The 10,917-nt window shown below is 58.6% G+C and overlaps 1 protein-coding gene across 1 annotated transcript; it reads left to right on the top strand.

Annotated features, from left to right (window-relative positions):
- Positions 1-5,618: 5,618 nt before the first annotated feature.
- On the top strand, positions 5,619-6,767 carry KCNJ10 (potassium inwardly rectifying channel subfamily J member 10). The gene has a single exon (XM_044422613.1). The coding sequence runs from the start codon at positions 5,631-5,633 to the stop codon at positions 6,765-6,767; it is 1,137 nt and encodes a 378-aa protein (XP_044278548.1). The 5' UTR covers positions 5,619-5,630.
- The last annotated feature ends 4,150 nt before the right edge of the window (positions 6,768-10,917 follow it).

Here is a 10,917-nt window from a genome sequence, read left to right as displayed (position 1 = left end):
GGCCTCGCCGGAACCGGGCGTCCTTTGCCTGTGCCACCACCGGCTGGCTTGAACCTGAGGCAGGGGTCTTTGGCGGGGACGCCGCTGCGGGGTGAGGGCACGGTGGACACCGTTGGGCCCGGGGCCCGGCAGAGTCTCCCGCTCGCCGCGTCGTGCAGAGGGCGAGCAGGGAGGGGCAGGACCCGGTTGGGATGTGGGGCACCCCCCGCCCCCCTCGCCCTCCCTGCTGCTTTGGCCAGGCCTGCCCCAGGGATTGGGCTCACGGCACGGAGGATGGGGGGCAGCTTCTCCGCAGGACACCGCATTTCCCTTCCGCAGGGCAAGGTCCCCCCGTACCCCGGGAGCAGCAGGCTGGTTAGGGGGCCCGGGGCAGATTGGGGACGTGCGCAGCTCTACCCTCGGACGGAGGGAAGCGGTGGGGGAGGCCGAGAGGAGGCACCCCCAGGACCTCTGCTGAGACGGTTCGGCTCCCTCGCCGCCTCGCGGTACGGCCAGGCCGGCTCCTCCAGCGGCTGCGCTCAAGGCAGGACTCCCGGCTCCAGGAGGGCCAGCGGCACGCAGGTGGCGGTGGTGGGCTGGGTGCCCCTCGAGCCCACGGCTGTGCCCTCCGTGCCCCCCTTTGCCCCCTCGATGCTCAAACACAAGATTTAACAAGCTGGTTCTTGTTCCGCGTCCCACTGTGCTGCCCGGAGGGAAGAAAGCTATTTCCAGCGTAATCTTTTCAAGCCACGCAGGGTTACAGTTTAACCAAATTTGCTGGAGGCTAGGAAGGCTGCGTGATGTTTCGCTTTGCAGTGCTGATGGCAGAATCTTTCTCAAGACTGGTCCGGATGGCAGGCCTTGGGGGGCTGGGGGGCCTTGGACCCATCTCTCCACCATGCGCCTTCAACAACAATCAGGCTGCTGACCCCCTCCTGCTTTCCCAAAGTTTGGGCCTGAGATTCTGCAAGGGAGGAGGAGGGGATCCGCAGCTCCCCCCCCCCCAGCCGGCGCCCTCCCGCAGCTCCTGCAGTTTCGGGGAGAGGGAGCAGGGATCACGGGGAATGAGCAGAGGGCAGCCGGCTGGAGAAGTGCCTAGCCAAGCTCTCAAGGCCCGGGCAGCTGGGGGCGAGAGTTGGGGAGTCCACCTGAGAAAAGGTCTCACAGGGCAGACGGCCCCCTTGCCACACAGCCGCGCCCAGGTGGAGTGTCTCTCGCTGGTGAGGCCGGGCGGTTCGGAGATGGCACTGGGAAGCGCTCCGCCGGGGGGGGTCCCCAGTGGGGGGAGACGGGCACACACTGTGCTCCCCTTGCGTGGCCCTTCATGAACACTTTCACCCACTGCCAGGCGGTGCGCTCCGCCTCATTAATGCAGGCCAAAGCACACGCAGTTAATGTTTAAAGCCGGCAGTAGTTGTGCAGGGGCCCTTCTCGTGCTCTGCTTTGTGCCGTCTGGGCTGGGGGGCGGGGGGGGTGCTTGACTGAAAGCAACCAGGAGAACCGGGTCCGGAAGAGGCAGGCCTCCCCGCATCCACTCCAGGACGAGCAGATGGCTCTAGCTGGGCGCCCCGTCCAGCAGGAATGCCCGGCGCGGGTGCAAGGGCACGGGTCTCATCCAGGGAGCTACACGCCACGTCCTTTCCTACGTGTGCGCTTCGATCCGCAGGCGCGACGTGGTCCTTAGAGCCGTTTAGTCCGCAGGGTGCGGGGGCGGATGGCTCGCTGTGCTTCCTCCACGCGAATGCCGGCCCTGCGCTGGAGCCGGCGCGAAGCCGCCGCCTGCTGCATCTCCGGTGCGCAGCCTCCCTCGCTCCCCAGAGCCGATAAGCGCCCCGCTGGGAGGGCCGCATTTCGTGGGAAGGCATCCTCAGTGAGCCGGTCTTTCTCTGCTTATCAGGAGGCCGGAGAAAAGACTCGATTGTCGCACAAAGAGAAGCAGCAACGGGGCTTTGGGTGCCCTTTCATCAGGCGTGGACGACGGGGGCGAGGAGGAGAGTGCGGATGAATGCCGGGGCCTGGGAAAAAGAGCGGACGCTTCCTGTTAGAACGAGAGCCGGAAGGGTGCGCGGGCTGTGGGCCAGGCCAGGCCAGGCAGGGGCCCTTGCCCCGACTCCTGGAAGGCCGTCCGGAGCAGTGATCCGGCCGGCCGACTGAGCCGGCTGCGGCTGGCAGAGCCCCGGCCCTGATGCCTGCGGGTGCCCCTTGTTGCCGTTCAGCTGAACAGACTTTCTCGAGGCGTCTGCCGGCTGAGCCTTCCTGGGCAGGTGCTCCAGCTGGCCTGGCGAGAGGGCCACGGGAGGAGCTGCTCAGCTCCTTGCCCACGTTTGCTGCTGTCCGCTCTCTCTCTCTCTCTCTCTGTCTCTCGCACGGCGAGGGGAGCGCCGAGCCCCGTTCTGCTCAGCTCTGTGCCGCACCCTGCTGCGGACCCGCAGGGCCGGTGGGCGGCCAGGGTGGATGCAGAGGAGGGAGCCGCATCGAGCACACGGAACCCGGCCAGCCGCAGAGGCAAAGGTGTTGGTGGGGCAGGGCGGAAGGCCTCCAGGAACGGCTCCCACAGCTCGGCCCCCAGAACCAGGGCGCGGGGGGGGGGGGGGGGGTTAGGCAGTTAGGCAACACTGGAAAGGCCCCTCTTTTCTCTCCTCTGTGTGGAAGCTGCTGCCAGGACTTGGTGGTGGGGGACGGTGCAGGAAACGTGTTCCAGCCGTAGGTGAGCTGGGCCCCCATGCAGGGGACCGGGGTTTGGCAGAACTGACAAAGCATCCCTTACAGGGAAGGGGCGTCCCAGGACTGGGAACCAGCTTAGGAGCAGACTGGGCTCCACGGCCCCAATCCCCGGAGACCCACCTCAGCTTCCCATGGTCTGGGAGCCCCCTGGGCGAAGGGGCCACGGCCCCGTAGCCTCTCTAGGCTCCCAGAGACATGTGGCTGGTTGCCGACATCTTCCAGGCTTGTGCTTCCCCTGGCCCCACGGGGTGATGCATGGCAGGCTCCGTGGACACGTTTGCTCCCCCCACACCGCTTCCTCGGGTACCTTTGCAAACCTCTTCCTTCAAAACATTTGCTTGGAGAGCGTCCCGGGCATGAGGTTACGCGGAACCAAATCTCCTGCGCCTTTGCTGCCAAGGCAGATGGAGCTCAGATTCTGAATCCGTGATGGCAGAGGGACCGGATCCATTGCCAGCGCTCTGGGGCCCCCACCCCACTCACCGGACAAGAACTGGCACGAAGGCCAAGGCCCCTGAAGGACGCTCGGCAAAACCTTGGCCGCTAAAAAGGCAGATTCGGTGCCACGCCAGGCCAGATGAGCTGTGGGCTCAGCACAACGGCCCGGACAGCTGCAGTTTCATAACCGCAGGTGCTGAGCTAGATAAGGAGCAGCAGGCAGGTGTCGCAGGCAGGTCTGGCGAGGCACAGAGCCATGCGGAGAAAGGAGGGGCAGCCGGCACGGGAGTGCGGAGGGTTCCCCCAAGCCCCTCCACCAGCCCCTCCAGGCGCTGCCAGCCCGAGTCCGGCAGGTTAATCTGTCCTGAACTGGAGGCGGAACTGGCTCTCTTCTGGACACAAAGGCTCCCAGCCCGGGCTGCTCCTGCCTGCTCTCCTTCCGCCCCCTCCCTCCACGCTGGGCCCCCCTTGGCGCCCCCACCGCAGAGCAGACGCCTCTTCGGGCAGGGGTGAAGTGCCGGCCGGCTTCCAGGGACGGACAAAGGGAAGGGAAAGCTGCCTTTGGTTTGCACGCCGGATGGGGCCCAAATGCTCCATAGGGGTGAGGGCTGCATCTTTCTGAGCAGCTCTAACATTCTTCACTTTTTGGACAGTGGAGTTGACAGTTTGAGGGGAAGCCTTGAAGGGAGGCTGCTTTGATGGACAGCTTCGGGGGGAAGTTCAGCCATCTCTGATGACTCAGCCGGAGGCCTCAGAAAACCCGAGTGAGCCGAGGCCGGGTCAGGCGAGGGGACTCGAGAGGCGGCAGCGGCACAGCCCTGCTCTGCCTGCAGGGACTGGTGCTCCGGGGGGCCCCCTTCGCTGCCCATCATCTTGACCGGAGGGACATTCACCCTCGCCCAGGTCAAGAGGCTGGGCGGCACCGACCTGGCCAAGAGGAAGCCCGGCGTGCCAGCGGGGCCTGGATCTGGGCAAGGGACGTCGGCCCCTTTGAGGCAGACAGGCAGTGAGCGGGCGGACAATCGGCTCCTCGGGAGACGAGGCCGGGCATTTGGGGCCAGCGAGCACAAAGCCATTTCCTGGCCCTCTTTCACGGAATGAGTGCTGCATACACGGCCTGGCCGGCCGCCCCGGAGCCACCCGGCTCTCTGCCTCAGTGGGATGTTTCCAAACATTGACACATCGGGATGAAAGGGGCCATTTTTGTTTCTGAGGTGGCTGCGGGGGCGGAGGGGGGAAGCTTTCTATTTGCAAGGAACAACGTTAAAGGGGAGGGGGGTGAGTTGAAGAATGACAGTGACTTGATCAGAAACACACGCGGGTTTCTCTCTCTCTGCCGGCTTTTATTCCCCGCTTATTCGTTTAGCTACACGTGCAGCAGGAGGAATTGCGGGCAGCAGGATGCCAGGGGGAGGGCCAGCTCCGCGGGGCTCCTGGGCTGTGGGGGGCCTATGCTGCGGCCGCCCTTCCGCCTTCTCCCGACACGCTGACCGGGGAACGTGCTCATTTCCCCCATGCCCCGGGAACCTCCGAGCAGTTCGGAGGATGGAAGGACGGATGGCCCTCCAGGGTGGCCGTGAACCTGCTGCTGCAGAAGCCGGTCCAGCTCCGTGGGGGGCCGGGTGGGATTGGTTGCAATTCCCAGAAAGTGACGGGCCCGCCATGTGCTGGATGAAAAGAATTTCCACCACGTGTGTGTTTGCGTCTTTGTCTGTCTGTCATCTCCATCTTCCCTCTTCCCTGTTAGGCTGTGATTTGGCTTGCTGAAAAGCCCAGCCTGTCCTTGCTTCTCGTCCGAGGCCTGTTTTTCGTTCCCAAAACCCAACTCGTCTTTCCTGTGATGCAGAATCATCGAACAGCAGAGTTGGAAGGGGCAGGAGGGGCATCGGGTCCCAACCCTGCCCCGTGCAGGGCTCCCCGTTAACCCATCCCTCTCAGAGGGCTCCAGGGTGGGAGAGCCCACCGCCTCCCTGGAGTGGGGGCCCCATCGTCATCCTGCCCCCCCGGTCAGGAATTTCTCCCTGCCGCTCAGCTTGGTGTAACTTGGGCCTGTTATCCCGTGTCGTGTCCGCTGGGAGGATCGAGAAGAGATCCGGCCTTCCTCTCCGTGACTTGTGGGGCGCGGTCTCCCCTCAGCCTTCCCTTCTCCAGGCTAAATATGCCCAGTGCCTTCTTCCTGCAGCCAGTTGCAGGGCAAGTACTGGGTTTACTCCAGGGAAACGGGGGCAGGGCATGGATCAAAGCCTGCTTGCTCACGCACGCCTTGCTGCTGTCGTGGAACCCATTCAGAAAACGGGAACCGAGGGCAGGACGAGAGCCTTGCTGGGCCCCATCGTCTGTTCCCCCCACCCAGCGGGGGGCCCGAAGGGTTCGGGTTTCGGCTGGGGTTGGGATCGGCTGACCCCGGTGCCACAGAGCCGATCTTGCCCCAACATCGCCCGCCCTCGGCTCATTCTGCCCTCTGGGCTTTTCCGCTTCTCTCCCCCCAGATGACTTCCGCCACGAAGGTCTACTACAGCCAGACGACGCAGACAGACAGCCGCCCACTGCTCGGCTCCGCCCTGCGGAAGAGGCGGGTGATGACGAAGGACGGGCGGAGCAACGTGCGGATGGAGCACATTGCCGACAAGCGCTTCCTCTACCTGAAGGACCTGTGGACCACCTTCATAGACATGCAGTGGCGCTACAAGCTGGTCCTCTTCTCGGCCTCCTTCGCTGGGACGTGGTTCATCTTCGGCGTGGTCTGGTACCTGGTGGCCGTCCTGCACGGGGACCTGCTGGAGTTTGACCCTCCCGCCAACCACACGCCCTGCGTCATGCAGGTGCACACGCTCACGGGGGCCTTCCTCTTCTCCCTGGAGTCCCAGACCACCATCGGCTACGGCTTCCGGTACATCAGCGAGGAGTGTCCGCTGGCCATCATCCTGCTCATCAGCCAGCTGGTCCTCACCACCATCATGGAGATCTTCATCACCGGCACCTTCCTGGCCAAGATCGCCCGGCCCAAAAAGCGGGCGGAGACCATCAAGTTCAGCCAGCACGCCGTGGTGGCCCAGCACGACGGCAAGACCTGCCTGATGATCCGGGTGGCGAACATGCGCAAGAGCTTGCTCATCGGCTGCCAGGTCACCGGCAAGCTGCTGCAGACTCACCTGACCAAAGAAGGGGAGAACGTCCGCCTGAACCAGGTCAACGTGGACTTCCAGGTGGACACCTCTTCCGACAGCCCCTTCCTCATCCTGCCCCTCACCTTCTACCACGTGGTGAATGAGAACAGCCCCTTCCGGGACATGGCCCTGCGCACCGGAGAAGGAGACTTTGAGCTCGTGGTCATTCTCAGCGGCACGGTGGAATCCACCAGCGCCACGTGCCAGGTGCGGACCTCCTACCTCCCGGAGGAGATCCTGTGGGGCTACGAGTTCACGCCCGTCATTTCTGTCTCCGCCAGCGGGAAGTACGTAGCCGATTTTAGTCTGTTTGAGCAGGTGGTCAAAGTCGCCCCGCCTTGCTGCCTGCATGAGACCGTGCGGTTTGGCGATCCCGAGAAACTGAAGCTGGAGGAATCCTTCCGGGAGAAGGCCGAGAGGGAAGGCACTCCCCTGAGTGTCCGCATCAGCAATGTGTGATTCCTCTGAGGACTGGTGTGCCCAGCGTCGCAGATAGTTTCTTACACATCTTCATTAGCTCCCAGACACCCTTCGCATCCTTCCTACGGATCTCAAGACGCAGGTAGAGCAACCTATTCTCCGCTTTAGGCATCTGTTACAGGGATGCGGCGCTGGTTTCCCTCCAGACACGCTCCCAAGCCACCCTGGAACAAAACGGCTCCTCCGTAGACTTAATGCACTGCTGGAAATATTTTCATTGGGCTCATTATTTTGAAATTGCATTGCAGCGGAACCATTGTTCAGGTTTCTGATTCTCAAGAGGCAGCTGCGAAATATGCCAGCAAGACGACACCTTACCAGCACAGAAGGAATTGCACAGCACGCTATATGTTATATAAGTAACTGGAGTGTTTTTGTTGCTGCCGTTTGCCTTGGAAACTCTTACCATTAAGTTTTGCACTTAATCCCGGTCTAACCTGAAAAAAATGATGACTCTATAAACTGAGGCATGGGAAACAGAAACTATGCAGCTAGAGCAGATGTAACGCCCGACACCACCAGCCCCTGAGGCTTGCTGGGTTTAATCCGTGCTCGTCCATCTGCCCAAGATTAAAATTCAGTCGTGGTTACTACTGGATACCTCAAACAAAGCTGGAAAACGTTTCCCCCACAGGTGTACAGAGCTGTCTTCTGCACTCTCCCAAACCGCTCCACGGCTCTTCCACCACACAGGGCCCCGTCATTTAAAGGTATCTAGCAGTTCGCCTTGTCGTTCAGAAATGGGCACTACATCTTGTTCTGAAAAACTCATCCCAGCGCTTCTGGAGGTGCTGGGTGAAAAAGCCACCGCCGTGCCTTTGGACCGATGTTGGTGAGCTGCCTGATCCAGCAGTTTAACCCCTCCGCTTCCAAAGGGCTTCCAGAAACACTGAGCCTGGTCTTCGTTCACCGTGGAAGTAGAACATGGACACAGCTACGCTTCTGTGAGAAGCTTTGCAAGAAGTGCCGAGGGCCACAAACGCTGGCCGTGCCTCCATGCACCGAGTCCCCTCAGGCACGAGCCCCATCCTGTTTGGAAGTAGTTCCATGCTATCAAAATGAAGACAGAAGCCTCATTTTCAAAACTAGAGACTTCTAGGACCGAGGCAGGGCGATTCTGTACCTCCCCAGCTGGCAGTGGTGCAGAAGCATTTCTTGGAAATGGTAAGCAATCTGCGGGGATCGCTCAGAGCGGGATTTCTGTCCCTCTGGAGCAGCCAGTTCGTTAAGCTACAGGTGAGCCTCTGACTGCAACAGCCCTGCTGGACTTGCGATCATTACTGTAAATTCCCGACATCAGAAATGCTGAACTTTGAAGCCAAGGGTACGGGAGGGAAGCCCGGACCATCCTCTGGGAGAAGACGGCCCCTCCCTTGTCCTAGGCTTCCACCGCGGTGTTTCCCGCCTGCTGCCATTTGGAACCGAGAAAAGATTTCACGTCCGACAATGTTTCAAGGAAAGCTTGGTGCCAGTGTTGCCTGCGACTGAGAACAGAAATAATCTTGGGATACCGTCGTGAAGCCAGGGAGAATCGATGGGTGGAGATTCCGTAGTGAAGGAGCATAAGGGGGGGAAACACCGAGGTTTCATCGTTGTAAAGTTAACCTATTTGCACTCTTGCTTTTAACCCTAATCCACCGGAACTCAGCTCAAGTTTTGTTTTTCAAAGTGTAGGCCAAATATCTGAGAAAATGTAGAAGAAACTGACAACAAATTTACAAAAAGTACAGTTGGCTTAGAGGCAAGATCAATCACAAGACTCTTGAAATGGGAAGCAATTCAATCGCGCGGAGTGTGTCAAAATAGATGCCTCTAGAAGGCACGGGGCTTTGGTTTAGTTTTCGGTCTTCTCAGAATCATTATACATTGCCATCTATGTAGTGATGTGGCCATTCAGGCACGTGGAGGATCAGAAGGTCACCTGGAACCTTGCAACCGAAGGGCGGGCCTGAATCCTGGGGTGGGAGGAGAGGGGGGCCCCCCACTCCCCTCTCTGGGAGGGTCCCGAACCGGCTTGATTTGGGGTGGGGGAGAGGACCTTTGCGATTCAGAACAACTGCCTGTGGCCGGATAGGTAGCGTTGTGGGTAGGTGGGCTTGGGGGCTTGGGTGGGTCGCTGGCTCTGTTGGGAGTCATGTTGCGTTGGCCGAAGATGGTTTCTTACAGGAACAGAGTCTGAAATGGTGTCTTGTACACCAGGAAAGAGGGAGAGCATTTCCTCTCCATAGGAAAAATTCTATTGAAATATATAAATCTATTTATATACAGGATATATATTGTTATTTGTTTAAGAAAAGAAGGTAAAGGGAAAGAAAGGAGTATAATGGAGCTACTTTGCACTTTGTCAGCAACAGGTTGAAGAATGAATGCAAAATGCTATCAAAGCCAAAAAGAAAATTAATCGGAAGTGATCCAGTCTTCTGTCCTTCCTTCCTAAATTCTAACCTTTCCTGTGGAAAAATCTTGTCCTACATGCAGAATCAGTTTGCTCTTTGCAACAGAAAAAGCTCAGTCTTCATATTTGAATCGAGGCTAACAAATCGAAATCTTAGGATGGTGGAAATGTGTACAAAAGTTCCACAGAAGTCTGGTAACACCATTTGTAACATGGTACCTTTATTTTTTTGTTCCATCGCTTGGTGAAGCACTGCAAAGAGTGACCTTGTTCACATTAACTGCTAACCCATGGTTTATTTAACCCGTGGGTTGTGGAAATGGGGGTTATTGTGATGTGCAAACCCAGCAAGCTAACCATGGTCTGTGAACCACTAACAAGCAGAAAGAGAGCCCACTGTTTGTTGCTGAGTCGTGAGCCCCCATTTTGAGGGGAATCACAAAAAACGGAATGAATGAATGAATGATTGAACGAACAAATGAATACACGAATGAAGTGTGCTGCTTGTTGGACCTCAGTAGATGTGGATTTTGGGAGATGCGGATGAGAAGAATAATTTTACCGCTTGATAAAAAAATGGAACAATGAGAGAGAATGATGTGTCCCATTTGTCATCTTCACTGAATTCCTATTATGATGAAAAGCTGTGTGTTTAACAAAGCATTTAATACAAGAATCTCAGCCCCTAGTAAAAGGGAATCAATAGCACTGACTAGCTGGCAATTCAAGTTAACGAAGCCGATAATTTCTCAACTTCCAGCCTCCGTTATTTATGGCACTGAACGGGTCGGGTCCCTGATCCCATGTAACACCCCTGAAGGCAGGTCAAAGAGAACCAATGTTTGATCACTGAATTTAGCTGCGTGTTAACCTGATGGTTTAAAAAAGGTTAATTTTGTGCTTGATAATTATGTACTGTACTTCATAAATATGAAGATTTTTATCCACTGAAGAAGACTTTGCACTAAAAGTCCAATTTTATTGGGAGGTGAAAGGGAGCTGTATATTTTTTTCTGTTTAGAACAAGAAGTCACTAAATAAAAAATCAGATTTTAAAATGCCTTTGAAATACTGCTTCAATCGATGCTTATATAAACGGGATTCAATAGTAGTCTTATTACAGGGGCATAATATACTGTGTCTGTGTGTGTATGGGGTGGGGGGTGAATGAATGAGGGTCTTTCTGAACATTTGTTGTTGTTTAGTAGCAAAGTCGCGTTCGATCCATCGCGACCCCACGGACAACCTTCCTCCAGGCTCTCCTGCCCTCCACCATCCCCGGAGTCCACCCGAGCCCACACCCGCCGCCCCAGGGACCCGCTCAACCTCTGCCACCCCTTCTCCTTTTGCGGTCATAGAAGCCTAGAACAGCAGGGTCCGGAGGGGCCCCGGAGGCCATCGAGCCCACCCCTGCTCTTGCGGGGCGCCCGTCACTTCTCCCGCGAGTCCGTCCTGCCCGTGGCGCGGCCGAAGGATCCGAGCTGCATCCTCCGCGCCCGGCCTTCCAGCCAGCGCTCCGGGCGGGTCTCCTCTGGGCCTGGCCGATGCCACGTCTCCGCGAGGCAGGCGACCCCCGAGCTGCATATTCTGGGCACGCGGGGCCGCGGCTCCGGGGATGCGCGCCCTCATCTCACCGCACCGCACCGCGACGACGGCGCGGCCCCGCGGAGCAGCGCCCGGGCCCCGCCGCCGCCGCCGCCGCCTGCCGAGCCGGCCGCGGCCGCTGGGGGGCCG

This window comes from Varanus komodoensis, unplaced genomic scaffold (genome assembly GCF_004798865.1).
Source record: "Varanus komodoensis strain SLA01 unplaced genomic scaffold, ASM479886v1 scaffold132, whole genome shotgun sequence".
NCBI classification, from domain to species: Eukaryota; Metazoa; Chordata; class Lepidosauria; order Squamata; family Varanidae; genus Varanus; species Varanus komodoensis.
Note: the sequence above shows the minus strand (reverse complement) of the source record. Positions and strands in the feature narration are given on the sequence as shown.

What these genes read in the sequence shown, in the direction of transcription:
- KCNJ10 (XM_044422613.1), top strand. Translation starts at nt 5,631, where the DNA reads ATGACTTCCGCCACGAAGGTCTACTACAGCCAGACGACGCAGACAGAC.